We start from the raw sequence: 18,883 nt of genomic DNA on the forward strand, positions 1-18,883 counted from the left end.
CACATGTCCCCATGACTATCACAGGAATGGGGGCAGGACAAGCATTCCTGAGAGAACTCAGCATGAAGAGGGCATGTGTGATGCTCAGTATCTGATGATGCTCAGTGTCTGAGGATGCTCAGTACCTGATCATGCTCAGTGTCTGATGATGCTCAGTACCTGATGTTGCTCAGTACCTGATGATGCTCAGTGTCTGATGTTGCTCAGTACTGGATGATGCTCAGTGTCTGATGATGCTCAGTGTCTGATGTTGCTCAGTACCTGATGATGCTCAGTATCTGATGTTGCTCAGTACCTGATGATGCTCAGTGTCTGATGTTGTTCAGTACCTGATGTTGCTCAGTACCTGATGTTGCACAGTACCTGATGATGCTCAGTGTCTGATGATGCTCAGTACCTGATGATGCTCAGTGCCTGATGTTGCTCAGTGTCTGATGATGCTCAATACCTGATGTTGCTCAGTACCTGATGTTGCTCAGTGTCTGATGCCAGCAGAACTATTCAAGAGTTAAGAAAGGTGATCCTGCCGCCTTCAAAGGAAACTCCACTCTCCCAAATTCTGGGTTAGGCAAATGCCAGCATTCCTCAGGAACTCCTCTACCAAAAGGAGCCATTTCTCATCACCGGCAGAAGGGGCAAATACCAAAGCATGTGGTAGCCTGCAGGATACCTCAATATGGTGAAGTACCAGTTACACATCTCTCTCCTTACCTCCTCCTCTGCCACAAACTGCCCCAGCTCATGGGCTTCTCCCAGCTACCTTCTTACAGCCCTAGTATCCCAACTAGGCTCCCTCTTTTTCCCACATACTCTGTCTTCATCTCTCACGGGCAGGTCTGGCCATCTGGATGTGTTCAGTCTACTGCTTTCTCTCTGTTCTGGACTCTCACACATGCCTCAGGCTGTTCTCTCTCTCTCATATCTACAATAGGAACCTTCCCCTTAACCATACCATGGAGTGCTCATGTCATCTCATCGGTTATACAGACCCAGGACCACCAATATGGCTCAGTGAGGACAGGTGTCTGTGGCACAAACCTGAGGACCCGAGTTCAATGCCAGGGTACCACAGCGGAAGGCAAAAAACTAACTCCTAACCCTCTAACCTCCACACATTGTGCACACACACGACTTATAACACGTAGCAGGAGGGTGATTCCACAGGGACACTGGGATAGTACTGGATTTCCACGGCCTTGCTGAGGCCCACAGTGTGGTCTTTGAGCCGGGGGCAGCTCTGGAAAGCCAGAATGACTTTGGCCAGTGTGTGCACTGGGCCCATAGTGTGGCACATGAGCTAGAGACTCTGATCTGCCAGGCTGTCTGTCTGTCACTCAAGTCATCCAGGGACTCTGCTTTCATGAACTGTCAGTCATCTGCCAGCCAGATCCGGCTTCTCAGTGGTGCAGTTAGCTGCCTTTGAGTTGCCCATACTCTCCTGTAATTAATGCCCTCCCACCCCCACCCCCACCCCCGCCAATTCACTTCGAAGTGCCTGTTTGGGTCTAGCCAACATTTGTTCCTGTCTCCCCGGGAAAAGTTAACATAACACAAATGTCATCCTTTGTTACATAGTAGGCTCAAGACCAGCTTAGGCTATAGGAGACAAAAAGAAAAAAGAAAAGAAAGAAAAAAGTGATGTAAAATTAATTAGGTTACAAAACCATTAAATAAATGTTGAACTAGTAATTAAGATAAATCCAGGTTTGACAGTGTGCCAAACTGTAGGTCCACAGTCCCTTAGCTGAGGTCCTCGGGGACAGAAGCGTTTCAGAACTCAAGGCCGATCCAATTTTAGAAAGGCCATTGTGCACCTATGCTGCAAAACCCCAGGGGCCTGAGGCAGGCGCTGTCCACCATCAGACATGGTAGTTAATGTCCTTTTGCAGCAAAATGTGTGAACAGTCACACTAGGGATAAATAAAAAATATAAATATCTTTGCATGAGTTGATTTGTCACCATGTGAGAGTGAGGTAAAACCATCACACACACACACACACACACACACACACAAACACTAACACACACCATCAAAAAAAAAAAAAATTAAAGTGGTCAGAGCTAGTCAGAATTCAAAGCCCACAAGCTGTACTTTGTTTTTGTTTTTGGTGGTGGTGGTGGTGGTTGTTCTGGTTTGGGTTGTGTTTTTTGTTTGGCTGTTGTTGTTGTGGAGACAGGGTTTCTCTGAATAGCCATTAATCCCCAGCACTTGGGCAAATAACTGTGAGTTCAAGGACAGCCTGGTCTACAAAGAGAATTCAGTTCAGAACAGTCGTGGCTACACAGAGAAACCCTGTTCTTGGACACAAAAAGAAAAGACAAGGCTGGGGGCCATGAGGCTGGAAGAAAAAGAAATGAGAAAGCAGAAAGAGAGGCCAATGCGGACAGAAAAAAGGACACCCCACCCCCCAACCCACTACTTGCTGGTGTGGCCGGCCTTGGGCTGAGAGGCTATCCCACACACACTCCCCCCACCACCACCTCATCCAACCCTCCCCCATCCCCGGAATACAAGCTGTGCTTCTGAAAGGGCTGGAGGACAAAGTGGAGACAGGGCATAAACCAATACTGTTCTCAGGTTTGAATCAGGTTTAATTCTCTGTGCAACATTTGAGTTAACCTTCATTTTACAAGACCAAAGAGTTTAAGTACATGGCTGTGCACCATCCTGCGGGGAATGCTGGCGGGACAGAAGAGAACCAGCAGGGCAGACGACACACTACTGTCTGACAGGAGGCCTGTGCAGCACAGGGAAAAGGCTGTACAGGAAAACCCCTTCTTGCAGCAGGGTCCCCTAGGCCTGCCTAGGCCCAGGCCACCGTCATGGGTAAGGGAAAATGGAGTCAATCTCATGACTTCTTTATCAGAAGCTACACCAGCTTCTCAGCATGGCACCAGCAGCAGTACAGACCAGTTTTTTTGTTTTTTGATTCATCTTTATGCTCCACACTTCCCAAAGCAGCAAATGTGTCCCGTCATCAACCGAACCCGCGGTTCATCTCTGTCCCCAGGAAAAAAGCTACAGCATCACTGGCAAGGACGTGCTGGAGCACGGGTGACAGCTCTGTCCCTGCCACTGTAAACCATACCAACAGCAGTTCCCAGAGCGCACCACTGTCTCCAACACTAGAGCCCACGACACCCCAAAAACCGCTAAGGCTTTTACAGTATCTGACCTTCAATAGACCCGAAAACTGGCAAGCCGCTTCTTCCCATTCCAACCAAAGATTACACGCCAGCAATGGAAGAGAAAAGCCTCTAAGGCAGCGCGGCCACAGGGTTAGAAGAGACCAGCGCGCACTGCAGACGACCACAGACCAGCCAAGCGCAGCTGAGGCTGGAGTTTATTGCCGATGAGCGCTGAGTCCCGAAAAGGAGCGAGGTGGGATGAGGTCGGGCAGGATCAGGACCGCGGCCAGAGGAGAGGAGGCGCCGCGCGGGCAAGGCCGGGTGCAGACAGACTGGCGCTGGCCACGGTTGGGGCGAGCCAGGCTATCCAGGCGCTCGGCGCGGGGTGTCCGGCGTCGCTCCGGGAGCTGGGCGGCGGCTGTGGCGGCGGCTCCGCGGCAGTCCCGGCTGTGGTCGTGGCCCACCCGAGGCCCCGAGCAAGCAGGACGCGGCCGGAGGCGGGGCGGGCGGCGCTGCTCTAGCACACGGAGCGGCCGCCGAGCTGGGCAAGGGGTCGGCGGGGCTAGCAGGCGGCCGCGTGGGGACCCAAATGAGCCCGTAGTACACGGCGAGCAGCACGGCGGCCAAGGACACACACAGGAAGTAGGCGCAGACAGGGGCAAGCCGCAGCCATCGGCCGCGGGGGCCCTCACTCAGTCCCGTACCGCCTGGGCTTTCGCCACCGCCGCCCACGCAGCTCGAGCCCCGCATCGCGCTGCCCACTCCGGCTGCACCGGCCCCGCCCCCACCGCGGGGCTGCCCCAGGAGGTCCCGGCCCCGCCCCAGACCGCCTCACGCAAGCCACGCTCCTCTCAGGAGCCACGCCTCCTCCATTAGACCATCCTTCCCTGGCCTAAGTCACCGCCCCCCCCCCCCCGCCGAACCCAAAAACGCAACCCTACCACTTCTGACCAATCACTATCAAGAAGCCTTAGCCCTACCCCTTCGCAGCCACACCCACTTGCTCTCCTCCCGCCCTCACTGGGTCAGGTTTCCAACGTCGGCCTCCTGTTCCCTGCCCGGGCCCCCTCCGAGCTCGTCCGACCCCTTCCTTCTTCACCGACTGCAGTCCCGCACACTGGCCACCCTTGGCCCGCCGCGGGTCAGGCTCCCAGTCTGTAGGAGCGCTAGCCCCGCCCAGCGAACCCCGGCCCCGCCCCTCCCTGCTTTACGTCCCGGGACCTTCACCTGATTTGGAGGACCCGGGTCCGCCCCTCGCCCCAGCCGGCCCCTTCCCCAGTAACTCCGCACCAGCATTAACTTCTCCCGTTCCCTAGAGCTGAAGGATCCAGAGTGGGCTGCAGGGAGGAGAGCAGCCAACCTGGGAGCCAGGCAAACCTGCGCTGCCGCCCCTCCCAGCAGCATCTTCAGGACTGCGGGACGGCCTGCGGGGTGGGAGGGGAGAGGTGTCAGGCTGGCGGAGAACACCCTCGTCCCGCCTCTTCCGCCACAGCAAAGTCAGCCAAGCACAGCAGCCCAGCCAGTCCTGCCAGCAGCACAGTTCAAAGGTTGGCGGGAGCACGCGTTTAATTCAAGTCCTCCAGAGTCTCGGGCCCTAGCTGCAGGATCCTGCACACCCAGGTCTCGCAGGGCCTGACTCGGAGGTATCGTCCGGCCCCTCTGGGGTTGCTCAGACGGGTCTTCAGCGAATTTAGAAGACTCCCTGGCCCGTCGCTAACCTCCCCACTAGGTTTAACCCAGCCCTAGCAGAAGCAGAAGAGCGAGGCGGCTGAAGGTTAGTACAGAGCCGCGAGGCCCTGGTCAGCTGGCGCTGTCAGCGGGCAGCCCCCGGCGGCGGAGCGGCCGCCACCACCTTGCAGAAACGCACCCTCTGGAAGTCTGTGATCTCCGCCGTCTCCTGGCCCTCGAAGCCCACCTCTGAGGAGACAAAAAGCAGTAAACGGAGGGCCATGTTGCCGCCCCCGCCCTGTCCCGCACCCCAGGCAAACCCAGTCTGCAGCTTGACTCCAATGTATTCAATCCTCAGGAGGCCCACGAGGCAGAGCCCTCTCCAACCTAACCCCGTACACCAGTGGGAAGCGCTGGTGTAATGACCCGTACCCCTCCAGGATCCCAAACTGCCTCGTCTGGCCCGGCCCCTTTTAGAAGCTGCCCCCAGCCTCCACCCCAACCACTCAATTTGAAGGCCAGTTGCTGGGCTCTGTTCCACATCCTGTCCAACTGCAGGGGACGCGAAAGAGGAACACAGGCAGGAAACCTGGCGGACCACATTAAGGTAACCAAGATCTGCCTCTACTCCGTGGGGTCTAAAATCCCATTCCAGTCTATCTCAAAATGCTAACCCTGCTCTCAGTTTTCCCAGACAGAGTTTCTCTGTGTATCCTTGGCTGTACTGGACCCGTTTTGTAGACCAGGCTGGCCTCGAACTCACAAAGACCCACCTGCCTCTGCCTCCCGAGTGCTGGGATTACAGGCGTGCGCCACCACCACTGAGCTCGTTCTTAACTTTAACTAACCACCTTTTGTTTTTACGAGGTCCCTAACCAGAATTGAGTTTCAAACCCAAGATCCTGTTGCTTCAGCCACTTCCCCATGGGAACGTTTAGACTTCAAATCCTGCCTTTAGCACCTCCTTCCCGAGGCCTAGCCCCACTCCTTAACCAGCTCCCCTGAGCCCGGCTCCCTTACTCACAATTCCCACTGACTGGAGCCTTAGAGCTCACCTTTGCACCCTTTGCCAAAGCATGACTCCAGGCCCACCCAGCCACAGCACCTGCCTCACCTCATGCCCTGTTCCCCCTCCCCCCCACAGGCTCCACCCATTTTCTGTCCCCCAGCCCATCCCTCCCCAAGGAAGGAAGTGGGCCACCCACCTCCACCAGCCCCATGCACCCCACCTGGAACTGCCTCAGGCCCCTCTTCTTCAGACTTCGGGGTTCCTGCCAAGCTGGGCCCACTCTCCAAGGAGGCAATAGCTGGCTGGTCACCTCCTGGAGAAGGGGAGGCTCAGTCAACCCCCTCCTTTTCCAGTCATCTCCCCATATGAGGAGAGCAATGGGGGGGGGTGAAGGACACAGTGGGGTGGGTGTCATTTAAGGAAGTGAACTTTTTATTGGAGAGAAGCTCTGAACCAGCAAGAGCAGGCTCTGGAAATTGGGCGGAGGACATGGAGTGGGCCCCAACTGCCCTTCTCTGTCACAGGGGTTGAGAGGGAGGTATGAGCACAGCCATACCTTTGTACGCGCGCATGCGCGCACGTACACACACACACACACACACACACACACACACACAACCAGTTTCAAGCATTCCCAAAAGGCCAGGCCTCACCCGAAGAGTGGGCACCAGGCGAGTGGGCAGTGCTGGGAGAATTCAGTTCCATCTCCTCACCCCAGTCGGACACAGGCTGGTGGTCCCCAGTGGGTGAGAAGGGGCTGGGAGGTTCAACATGGGCTGGGGACAGCGACTCCTGGGGCCTGGAAGGCGCAGGGTCCGCCTGCTCACAAGTGGCTTTCTCAGCAGGCTCCACCTCCGGCTGGTCATCAGAAACAGATGCTGCTTCCTGTTCCTTGGGATCCTCTTCCTCCTCAAATTCCTCTTCCTCCTCCTCCTCCTCCTCTTCAGTGACATCTTCACTCACATCCTCCCATTCTTCATCCTCCTCATCATCTTCCCCCTCGTCCTTCTCCCCCTCATCTTCCTCACCATCCTCCTCAGGAGGCCGGTGGGCTGGGACTGGAGTCTCAGGAAGCTGCTGGGATCACAGGCAGATCAGGGAGAGGCTTGGGTGCTGACAGGACACGGGCACACCCTGCCTTCTACCTGCTCTGCCTTACCTGTGTGGGTGCCTCCTCCAGGGACAAGGGCTGAGAGGACTCGGGGGCTGGGGACGCAGCCTCCTCTTTTGTCTCCCAGCGATTATCATGATCACTGGAGTGGACAGAGCACATGGGTAAGGCCCAGGTGAGGGGTGGGGCGGACTTCTCCTCAGAGAGCATCTGGCTGCTCTGAGGGCAAAGGGGACAGGAGACACAAACAGAGCCAAGACAGACCAGTGTGCCCTCAAACATAAGCCAGAGAGAAGGCCTCCATATGCCCAAACCCTCCGAGGGAAGGGATGTGGCAAGAGAGGGGCACCCCACCTATAGGCACGAGGGGCCACCTTGGCCCGGGGTCGGCTGTTCTTTCTCCTCCTGCGGCTGTTGACTTCTGCTTTGTGCTGAGAAAGGAACTCTCCAAAAGTGGGAGGTTTAGGGGGTCTTGCCCAAGATTGGTCATCTACAACAGAAACCGAGATCCAAGGATGTAGGGAAGGAGGCCACCGCATATTCAAACCCTACCGCCTAACCCTTTCCAAGATACCACTCACCATAGCGGTGGGACAGTTCCTGGGCAGGAGCTGGGCCATCCTTGAACCTAGGAAGACAGCAGAGTGAGCAGTAACTGAGGGAACTCGGGACGGCAGGGAGAGACAGAGGCAGGCCCAGAGCAAGCCAAAGCAGCACCCAGGGGCCACTGGTTAGAACAGGGTCAAGAGGGAATGTGAGAAGCTAACCTAGCTCCCTAGTGACAAGACCAGACAAGGATACGGCATGTGGCCTCAGAAATAAAAACATGGAGCCGGGCGTGGTGGCGCACGCCTTTAATCCCAGCACTCGGGAGGCAGAGGCAGGCGGATCGCTGTGAGTTCGAGGCCAGCCTGGTCTACAAAGTGAGTCCAAGATGGCCAAGGCTACACAGAGAAACCCTGTCTCAAAAAACCAAAAAAAAAAAAACATGGGAGGCCGGAGAGAGAGTTCATTTCCCCACTGACCTCTGCACCCTGTGCATCAGCAGGCCAAGAGAGGCAAGTCTCTTAGGGTGGCTGCCCTCGGCCTGCCATCCCAAAATGAGCACATTCAGTGCATGCTCAAGTCAGAGCAAGGACAGAACTGTGGGCCACGTGTGGGATCCCAGCATTCCAGAGGTGGAGACAGGAGAATCAAGGGTTCAGGCTGTCCTTGAGGCCATCGCAAATTCAAGGTCCTGGCTACATGAGGCCTTGTGTCAAAGCAGCAAAAGTAAACAAGGGAAGCATTGCTCTGTCACTCCGATCTACAGTCACGAGAGTCGAGCACAAGGTCAGCAGCTGGAGGTTTCCCCCATCTCTTAGCCTTGGCTGGCTGTCCTTCTCCAGCACCTGTGAAGCTCAGTGTGCAGGGAGACAGCCTGGGAGACCCAGAGGCCTGTGCTGGCCCAGGTCAACAAAGCCCAGCAGGCCTGTGAGCACAGGACAAAAGCTTTTCATATCCAAGCTGGGTGGGCACTGAGGCCAAGGCTGGAGGATGCTGAACTCTGTACCCACGTGAGCTGCATAGCCCTATAATCACAGCACTTAAGCCGAGGCGGTTGGGCCAGCAAGACAGCTCAGCAAGTAAAGGTGACTGCCACTAATCACTAATCCCCAGACACACACAGTGGAGCTTGCTCCCATGAGCTGTCTGCTGTCTCTGTCTGTCTGTCTCTCTCAAAATATTATGTATGTTGGGGCTGGAGAGACGGCTCAGTGGTTAAGAATGCCGCCTGCTCTTCCAGAGGTCCTGAGTTCAATTCCCAGCAACCACATGGTGGCTCACAACCATTTATAATGTAATCTGATACCCTCTTCTGCAGATAAAGCACTCATATGCAATAAATAAAATAAACAAATCTTTTTTAAAAAATTATATATGCTAGGTGTGGGGGTTCCCACCATTAATCCCAGCAGCAGATCTCTGTGAGTTTGAGGCCAGCCTGGTCTATAGAGTGAATCCCAGGACAGTCAGGGCTACACAGAGAAACTCTTGTCTCAAAAAATCAAACAAACAACCGGGGCTGAGGCAGGAAGACTGACGGGCTCAAAGCCAGCTTAGGTAACATACTATTTCAAAAAGTTAAACGAAGGTGAAAAGACAGAGAGATGGTTCAGCTAGCTCTGACAGCTCTTCCAGAGAACCCAGGTTTGTCACCCAGTGCCTACATGGTGGCTCATAACACTCTGTAGCTCCAGTTTCAGGGGATCCAATGCCTTCTTGTAGTTTCCATGGGCTCCAGGCATGCACACAGTGTACAAACATACACTCATTACACACAAAATATCTTTAAAACTTTAAAGGTGGGGAACAGGGGCAGTGGAGATGGCTCAGTGGTAGAGCACCTGTCTAGAACCCACGCGTGAGGGGCTGGGGCTGTAGCTCTATGGAACAGTACCTGTCTAGAATCTCTGAGAAAGGAGCTAAGGCTAGCTCAGCATCGCAGCACTTTAGCGTGCCAGAGACCATAGGTTCAATCCCCAGCAGCAAAGGGAGAAAAAGAAAGGCAGGCTTCCATGTACCACTGAGACATGGCAAGCAATAGCACACATCACCAATATCCATGATGATGAGAAAATGGCTGGAGCCAAGACCCAGCAGGAAGGACTGACTCACATGCCATCGGTCTTCTCGGCATCCCACTCCCGCCGCCACTGCCCCGTGGGCTTGCGGTGTCGCTGCAGGCGCTCTTGGTCGATCTTCTCCCTCTCCTGCTTCCAGCGCAGGTATTCTGACCGCTCCCGGCCCGTCATGGACATTGTCATGTCGCCCCCACTGCCCAGGCCAGCCCTGCGGCCCTGCTGGCACCACAGGCAATCAGGCTCCAGCTCTCCTCCACGCCCCTCCCCCCAGACACAGACCCACTGTTCAGGGCACATAGGATGGCGTAGACAGGCTGCAAGCAAGTAGCTTAAGTGGCCTCCTCAGAAAGGATCTATTTTATTTATTTTTGGTTTCAGACAGGGTCTCGTGTAGCCCAGGGTGGCTGCCCCAAACCCCTTGTGCTGGCAAGTTTATGTCAACTTCACACAACCTAGAGTTGGTTGGGAAGAGGGAACCTCAGCTGACAAATGCCACAGCCAGACTGGCCTGCCTCTGCCTCCCGAGTGCTAGGATTAAAGGTGTGCGCCACCGTATCATCTTTCTACAATTAAACATTCCATTTTTCTCCCCATCATCTTGTGTGTGGTGTTTGCACACGTGTGTTCATGTCCATGTGAAGGACAGGTGTGTCCTGCTCTTTCACCTCCAGCTTACTCCCTTGAAGCAGTCTCTCAGACCCAAGCGCCTCTGAGCGAGGTTAGCGGTCTTCCTGTGTCCATCCCTAGGCGTGCACAGAGCCACACTCAACCTTTCCCACATGAGTGCTAGGGACTCAAAGTCAGATCTAATGCTTATGCAACAAGCCCATCTCTCCACCTTTCCTTTTTGTTTGTTGGTTTTGTTTTTCGAAACAGCCTTGGCTGTCCTAGACTCGCTTTGTAGTCCAGGCTGGCCTTGAACTCACAGCAATCTGCCTGTCTTTGCCTCTCTGAGTGCCGGGATCACAGGCATGCGCCACCGCGCCCAGCTAAGCTTTCCTTTTTTTAAAAGATACATTCTTAGTATTTTCCTGTACATGCCACAGTTTGTATCTGTGTGCACATGTGCCATGTATGTGCAGGTACCCACAGAAGGCACAAGAGGGCGTCAGATGCTTTGGAGATAGAGTTACAAGCACATATGACTTGCCCTACCAGCACTATTTTTTGTCTGTTTTTGTTTTGTTTTTCAAGACAAGGTTTCTCTGTATAATCCTGGCTGTCCTATAACTCACTCTGTAGACTAGGCTGGCCTTGAACTCATAGAGATCCACCTGCCTCTACCTCCCAAGTGCTAGGATTAAAGGCGTGTGCCACCATGCCTGGCATCACTTAGCACTCTTAGCCACTGAACCATCTCTCCAACCCTCTCCTCATCTTTCTTAAGAAATATCTCTGACCACTCCTCACCCTTTGGGGCCTATAATTAAACTTTTATCCATTCAGTTCCCTCTGGGAATACCCTACAGTCCTGTCTTAGAACTATTTTCCCTGGCCAGTAATTCCAGCACCTGGGAGGCTGAAACAGGAGAATCAAGAGTTCCAAGGCTGCCTGGGCAACTTAATAAAAATAAAAAGGATTGGGGATGTAGCTCACTGGTAGTTTGTACACAAAGTGTAAGACCCTGGGTTGTATTCGGCATGGGGGAAAAAAAAAGTCCAGCATTAAACTTTAACAAAGAGAACACTGGAGCAGGGCATAGTGGTGTACAGCTTTAAGCCCAGCCCCAGGGTAGAGACAAGCGGATCTCTGTGCTGGACTTAAAGCTGGAACTCATGTAAACTGGACTGGCCTGGAGTTCCACATCACCAGGGCTACACCGTGACACCCTATTTCAAACAGAAAATAGAAAAGACTGGCCAAGCATGGTAACCCAAATGCTTAGTGCATTCCAAACAAGCCAGAGACCCTACCAAAAGCCCAAATCAAGCAAGCTCTAAGCTCCACACAGAAAGCAACAGCTGGTCTGTCTGTTGCAGCCAGCCCAAAAGACATTTCCAGGGAAGCCCAACTTCAGGGAAATGTAGCACCCACCTGTCGCTCGTGTTCCAAGCCAGAGCGCACACGCTCAAAGTCGGAACCTCCCCAGTTGCGGCCATGCCGTCGGCTGCCCTCCCTACGATCCCTCTCAGGCTCCTCCAGGGGTCCACCCCGACGTCGGGGATCGTCCAGGAAGTTGCGTACCGGGTTAGGTTCCAGGACCCCTTCCTGCAGTAGAAGAGCTGGCAGGTGGGCAGGCTGGGAGGCACTGGGGTGCCTTTCCACTCAGCCCGCCCCTGGCTGCCCGGCGCTGACCCGCTGGTTGCGCTCATACTCTGCAATCTTCTCCATCTCCTCGTTCATCTTCTCGATGTTCTGTCTGCGCCGCTCCTCCCACTCCTGAGGGACAAGATGGCGCATGGCTGTCAGAAAGAACCACACAACTAGCTATGCAGAAAAGACAGGGCAGCCCAAATTCTCCAAGGACCAGCAGGTGACAAGGGGTGCCTATGTTGGGGACCCTGACATACCACAGCCTGTCTCGAGAAACAAACAGGAAACGAAAAACAAGAACAGAAGCTCACTTTGAAGCTCCGGCAGGCCTGAAAGTCACTATGGAAACCTGCTTGCCTTCCTCTGCTGAAAAGAAAGGTGTGCCTCCTGATACCAGCCCATCACCCTTCTTTATTTTTTTATTTTTATTTTTATTTTTTTTTTAGTTTTTGAGACAGGGTTTCTCTGTGTAGCCTTGGCTATCCTGGACTCGCTTTGTAGACCAGGCTGGCCTTGAACTCACGCGATCCACCTGCCTCTGCCTCCCGAGTGCTGGGATTAAAGGCGGTGCCATCACCCTTCTTTAAACACAGCCTCTCCGTCACTGGCCTGGAGCTCACCATGTAGGCTGGGACGGCTGACTACAGGGCCTGAGGTCCACACGTCTCGACTCTCAACTGCCAGGGTACAGATTTCAAGCCACACTCATCTCTTTCTATGGGTTCTGGGGACCAAACTCAGGCCTCAAGCACTGTCGTGACTGAGTTATCTCCTGGACTTGCAGCTGCTGCCACAGCAGCTAAGCACACCCTAACAGTCCATTTCTGGCCTTTGCAAAGTGCCGGACCTGAGGCACAATGCCTGACGGCAGAGAAGGCTTACAACGGCCTGATCAGAGTTTCCTACAAAAGAATCTTAACTCCCGGAGAGAAAGCAACCTCATCAGGACAGAGACTCCCAGCACCAGCATGGCCCTAAGTCACTGTGGCTGGGGAGTGGAGCAGTCACAGGAAGCCCACAACTCCCCACATGATCTGACCACACAGAGAGTGAGCACAAAGCAGACCCATGCAGGAAACAGGCACGAGCAGGGAGCCAGAGTCAGAACCTGAGACAGGCGCAGCGCTGTTCAGGAGTGAAAAGAGAAGCCCTCAAAGGGACAGCTGGAGGGCAAGGACACAAGACAGCGGGTCAGGGAGGAGCCCATCCAAGCCACAGAGAACAGGCAAAGGGAACAAAATGACCTAGCTGGACACAGCAGAGCAGGCCTGCTTTCCCGGCCACTGAGGTGGCTGAGCTGGAGGACACCAAGCTCAAGGCCAGCGTGAGCAAGCTAATGAGATGAGATCCTGCCTCAAAACCAAAGCCAAGCGCTGAGTGTGTCCTTCAATGATAAAGCACTCATTAATATGCACAGGACCCTAGTTCAATCCTAAGACCAGAAAGATGAATGAATGAAGTGAATGAAAACCAGAGAAAAGAAACTTCACAGCCTGCTTGGTGCCTACCTTGGACTTGCGATCAGAGGTGGAATTGTCTCCTGCCCCTAAGAGATGAGGGGATCCCCGGCCCCGGCCTCTCCGGCCCCGGCCCCCAGTTCCCCCTCGAAGCTGCTCCCCAGCACCATCCTCCCTGCCTCGGGATGCCCGGCCTACGCCTGCCCGGCCTCCCTGCTGAGAGTGGGTCCGGCCCCCTCTGCTGGCCCCTGGGGGCCGGGAGGTCCCAGCAGTCCTCCGAGAGGGAACCAGGCTCTTCTCCTGAAAGGAGGAGAAAGGAGAAATCAGTCAAAGGCCAGGTAGACTGAGGCATCCTAGGCTAAGAGGCAGTTAGCATGTCTTAGTCCCAGGCCTCAACCCTCTCCCCGCTCCCCATCCTGAGAAGTCAGACATGCTGGGCTTTCCACCTCCACTGCCACATTCTCCTTCTCCATGGACCGGCTCTTCCGGGAGGCTGTCACTGCCACACCCTCCAGTTCGGCTTTTTTCCGATCCTCCTCAATCTCCTAGAAGCAGATGTCCAGGGAAATGGGGTGTTAGGGGTCCTGTCCAACAGGCGGAGTCCATAGTCCTCAACATCATCCCTGCACCTCCCGCTCAGCCTTCTCTCTAGGCTTTAGACACTGGCCATGGCATCTGGCACATCGCTCGGCTGCTCCAAAGCCCCCGCTGTGAGTAACCCCACCTGCAAGAGCCACCTCGGAACCCACAGTGGGGGCCGCTCCTGCTCACTCACTCTGACCTTCTTGCTATACCCAGGGCTCAGACATGGCCCAGGACTTTTGTACCTGCTGCTCCTCGGCTAGGGTAAGTTCCTTGACCCTGTAAAACTCCGCAAGGTGGCCTACCTGCCATTCTGTTCTGACCCCCTGCTTGGTAAAGCATGGGGTACCTGTTGGCTCTGTCCTTTGAGTACCCAGCCCAGCCCACAGTGCTGACTTACAATCAAACCCAGTTTTGTTTTGTTTTTTGTCTTTTTATATGAATGAATGCGTGAAGAATGAGTCAATGATGCCCACTCGCCTCCAGGTCCCTTCACAGAGACAGCCCCACCATCTCCTCCTGGGCCCTGCTCTGGACCTTCCTCTCTAGCCCCAACTGCCCCTGGTCACTGAGACTCTTTCAAGAGCCCTGAGCTAGGCCCGTTCTCTCACCAGAGCCTCTGTCTTCTTTCTATCTGACTCCACAGTGACTCCCTCCCATCCACCACCACACAGGAAAAAAAAATGAGTCCCCCTGTGAAGAGTTACCCTCACCAGATCTCCGTTCAAAGCCATTCATGGTTCCCTAGTGCCCTCAGGCATTCTCCAACCCTCATGGCTGGTCCTGATGACCCCCCGAGAGCAATTCTCCACCAACTGACTTTCCAAGCCTTCTCTTGCATCCAAACATTTGTCCAAATGTTGCCCTTGTGTGAAACATAACCCATTTCCTTTCCAATCCCTCCCACAGCCTGTGAACTCCCCCACCCCAGCCTTGTCTAGTCTGTGTGTCATCATGGAGGGCAACTGTGAACCCTAAGAACAGATCTGGGGATACGTCCCCAGCACCACTCAGCATGGGCTAGGGCTCTCAAGAACTCAGTGAGCAGGATGAATGGATGGAGGATGGATGAGGGATGAAGAAGGGAGGCCAGGTTAAGGCCTTTGGCTTTCATCCTGTGAGTGAAGGGGAAACATGAAAAAGCTTGAAGGGAGAGGTGGGAAAAACTCACTGAGGGGAGGAGAGGGGATGGGGTCTCCCAGGGCAGGGCTAGGGCACCTGGTAGCGCCGGATGAGCGCCTCATTCTTCCGACGAAGAGCCTCGATCCTCTTGTCCAACTCAGCGTCCTTCTCTTCCTTTGATTTCAAATCTATTGTGGTCGCCTGTGGTGAGGTAACAGTTAAAGGGTGGGAAGAAAAACCCTCCTGCCACAAGCACATTTTCCCCAGGATCTGAGGCTGTGGTCTCTGGATCCCACCTGCCCCACCCCACGCCTCCACTTCCCAACTCACCATCTCACTGGCTGGGATCTCTCTCACAGAAAATAAATGTAACACTGGGGTTCCTGAGGGCAGACAGAACAGTGTGTTACGACCAACAGCATTTGGAAATCCCTCTCCTTTATCGAAGGCTCTGAAAACAGACTTACAGAAAAATATCCATGTGCTTCATCAAGGGAGTTCTCAAGTCCTAGCCTGGCCTCTCTCCTGAAGAAATACAAACCCTGCCCTTCAGTTCTAGATCCACCCATGCAATTAGTCTGACCCACCTTGGGAAACTTCTGACCGCACCCCTGTCCCTCACACTAATTCTTCCAGACAAAGATGTGAGCCCAGAGCCGGGCGTGTTGGCGCATGCCTTTAATCCCAGCACTCGGGAGGCAGAGGCAGGCGGATCATTGTGAGTTCGAGGCCAGCCTGGTCTACAAAGGGAGTCCAGGACCAAAAAACGATGAAGGAGAAAGAAAGAAAGAAGAGCAGGAGGAGGAGGAGAAAGAAGAAAATATAACTTCTACAGAGGTTTACAGGCGAAAACTGATAGCCACAACCGCACCCCTGACCTCCCAAAACCTCCGTGGACCTGCCCCTGACTAGGCTGAAACTTCAGGTCCCTCCTTTCCCACCAGACTTCTGACCCCGCCCACACACAGAAAATATCACACACTCAATCTGGCTCCACCTTCAATTTAATCAGTACGCTCTACGGTCCCGCTCCGAGCCCACCGGGAAACATTCTGAGCCCCGCCCCTCCTCCTGCTTCCCTGCTCAAGTTTGGCTGCACTTCTGGCTCAGGAAAAACTTTCTAGCTCCACCCCCGCCACTATCCACCAGCACCCTAGTCCCACCCACAAAACCCTTGACATATTAGCCCCTTTTCCATCCAGTATCAGCCTGCCTCTGGACCTGGGCAATGATCAGGACCCACCTCCAGAACGATGAGACTTTCCAGCCTTGCCCAAGGCGTCTCCGTCCCAAATCCTGGCTCCACGCACTTAAATGCTCTAACCACGCCCTAGCGCACCATCAACGCCCCAAGCACGGCCCCTACTGAAGACAACATTCTGGCTCCGCCCCCAGCCTGTAGGCCAAACTCAGCACAAGGCCACAATTCAGTAGCCACCTCTTCATCAGTTTCCTAAAATCTTTGGCCCCGCCTCGAGCACGTCCCCCCTGTCTCAGCCCCGCCCCTACCTTGCATGGCCTGGACCCCCTCGATATCCCCACAGCCTAGCCCCTGACCCTTAAAGGCACCTCGCTATACCCTGGCCCCGCCCCCAGCTCGCTCCGCCCACCGCCCTTTACCACGCCCCACGCCGTCTAAGCCACGCCCCAGGCCCTCCCGCCCACCACCCAAACCCCACCCCTTATTCGTCCCCACGACCTAGTCCCGCCCCCAGTTCCTCCTGCCAAGGCCCAGACTCCGCCCTTCGTCCCCCCACCCCACGCCATTTGGTCCCGCCCGCAGCGTCTCCGCCCAACGTCCCGAGCCTGGCCTTTAGTGCTTCCCGGCAAGAGTCTGGCCCCGCCCCGCTCTAGCCGCCACCCGGGGCTCGAGACCCGCCTGCACCGGCTCGCCGGACCCTGCCCACGTGCTCGCAGCCCACCCCACAGCGCCCACAGCACCCATGTGGGCGTCGCGTCCCCGCCCCCCGCGGAGTAACCTGACCCCGCCCCCGCCGACGGCTCGCCTTCCCCCGTCCGCGCGCGCTCCCGCTCCCCTCACGTGGGCGGACAGGCCCCGCCCTCTCCGGGCGCGCTCCCGGCCCCCCTCCCCTCCTCTCCCCTCCTCCCCGGTCACCTGTCCCGGAGACCCCGCGGCGTCTGCGACTCCGGCTCCGTCCGCCTCCGCGTCCGCCGCTCCCGGGGCCTCCCGCGTCAGTTCCGGCCCGCACCACGTGAAAAGAGGAAATCAAGTGGGCTTCTTCCGGTCCTGACAGCCAATTTCCGGGTGGCTTAAAGGGGCCGCACCCCCTTGGGCTCTGCTGGAGGTGGTGGAAGTGTGTTTCTTCTGCCTCATTCCAGGAAATGGACTTGTGGCCTCAGTGTTAGCATTCTGCTTCAGTCTGCTCTGTGGACTTTTTTTTTTTTTTTAAACTCAAGAGTTTTCCACCCCGAGCCACTTGTTCCCAGTATTAGTGACCCCTGGAAACCTAAATTGGTTTCATCACCTCTTCTTCCCATGAAGCCTTAATTTTAGAAACAGTAACCAATTCTTATAAATATATTTAAGATGGGCATGGTGGTGCCTTTAATCCCAGCATCTGGGAGGCAGCGGCAGGCAGATAATCTGTGAGTTCCATGCCAGTGTGGTCTACAAAGCGAGCCTAGGACAGCCAGGGCTCTGTTACCCAGAGAAACCCTGGCTTGAAATGTTACATACAAAATTTTTAGCAAACAGCTGTATGATATAAGCTAGACATTGTGGCACATGCCTCTAATTTCAGCACATGGGAGACTGAGGCAGGAAGATTATTGCCTCGAGGTCAAGAACGGTACGGTAATATGCACAGTTCTGTTTCAGGCTAGCTAGCCAGGACCTGTGTCAAAGACAAAGACAAACAAACGGCAGGATGGCTGAGAGAGTAAAGAAGGCACTTCCCCAATTCTGATGACCTCAGTTTCACCCCTGAAATGTCAGGTACACCAAACTCCTTTATCTGTTGAGCAACTTGCTGCACTTGAATTATTATTACTTTTTCCCCCTTTATTTTTCTTTAAAGATTTGTTTATTTAGTATTATGGATACGGTGCTCTGCCTGCGTGTACACCTGCAGGCCAGAGGAGGGCATCAGATCACATTATAGATGGTTATGGGCCACCATGTAGTTGCTGGGAATTGAACTCAGGACCTCTGGAAGAACAACCAGTGCTCTTAACCTCTGAGCCATCTCTCCAGCCGCCCCCCCCCCTTTTTTCTTAATATCTCTGTTAAGATTAGCCCCACACTCCTGATTCTCCTGCCTGAGCCACTTCAGTACTACAGTGGCTGCGCCCACCAAATTGGCCATCTTAAACTGCCCTGAGATATCCCATCCGACAGATAGCCACAATTTGTCCAATTGGATCGCATGGACATTAGGGTTATTTCAGCAAGCTGGAATTGCCAACAATACTTCAGTGAAATGCAACAGGAACAGGTGTGTGTGTTAGAGGTAGCAGGCTTGAGCCCAGGTTCTGTCCCTCCTCTATATCCTCAGCCCAATTTTGTTGTTTTAAATTGAAAAAAATACATCGGACTGGGCAATGGTGGTACACACCTTTAATCCCAGCGCTCAGGCTGGAGAGTTGGCTCAGTGGTTAAGAGTACTGTCTGCTCTTCCAAAGGTCCTGGGTTCAATTCCCAGCACCCACATGGCAGCTCACAACTGCCTGAAACTCCAAGATCTGACACACCTTCACACCAATGCACATAAATTTAAAAATTAAAAATATTTTTTTTAAATCTCAGCACTTGAGAGGCCAATGCAGACAAATTTCTGTGAGCTCAAGGCCAGGCTGGTATACATAGTGAGTTCCAGGACAGCCATAGTAAGTACCCACCTCAAAAAAAAAAAGCTGGGTGGTGGTGGCCCACAGTGAGGCACGCCTTTAATCCCAGTACTCAGGGT

General features: G+C 54.5%; 2 protein-coding genes across 2 annotated transcripts; both read right to left on the reverse strand.

Moving 5' to 3' along the window:
• Positions 1–2,914: 2,914 nt before the first annotated feature.
• Inafm1 (InaF motif containing 1) lies at positions 2,915–3,922 on the reverse strand. The gene has a single exon (XM_051162463.1). The coding sequence runs from the start codon at positions 3,878–3,880 to the stop codon at positions 3,494–3,496; it is 387 nt and encodes a 128-aa protein (XP_051018420.1). The 5' UTR covers positions 3,881–3,922; the 3' UTR covers positions 2,915–3,493.
• A 938-nt stretch (positions 3,923–4,860) lies between these two features.
• Ccdc9 (coiled-coil domain containing 9) lies at positions 4,861–15,580 on the reverse strand. The gene is made up of 13 exons (XM_051162466.1): positions 15,288–15,580; positions 15,054–15,158; positions 13,700–13,798; positions 13,305–13,553; positions 11,839–11,922; positions 11,578–11,751; positions 9,577–9,758; positions 7,500–7,546; positions 7,273–7,408; positions 6,967–7,060; positions 6,521–6,884; positions 6,004–6,120; positions 4,861–5,047 (listed from the first exon to the last, which is right to left on the reverse strand). The coding sequence occupies exons 1-13, from the start codon at positions 15,288–15,290 to the stop codon at positions 4,944–4,946; spliced, it is 1,758 nt and encodes a 585-aa protein (XP_051018423.1). The 5' UTR covers positions 15,291–15,580; the 3' UTR covers positions 4,861–4,943.
• Between the last annotated feature and the right edge of the window lie 3,303 nt (positions 15,581–18,883).

The sequence above is a fragment of the Acomys russatus genome, chromosome 19 (genome assembly GCF_903995435.1).
Source record: "Acomys russatus chromosome 19, mAcoRus1.1, whole genome shotgun sequence".
NCBI classification, from domain to species: domain Eukaryota; kingdom Metazoa; phylum Chordata; class Mammalia; order Rodentia; family Muridae; genus Acomys; species Acomys russatus.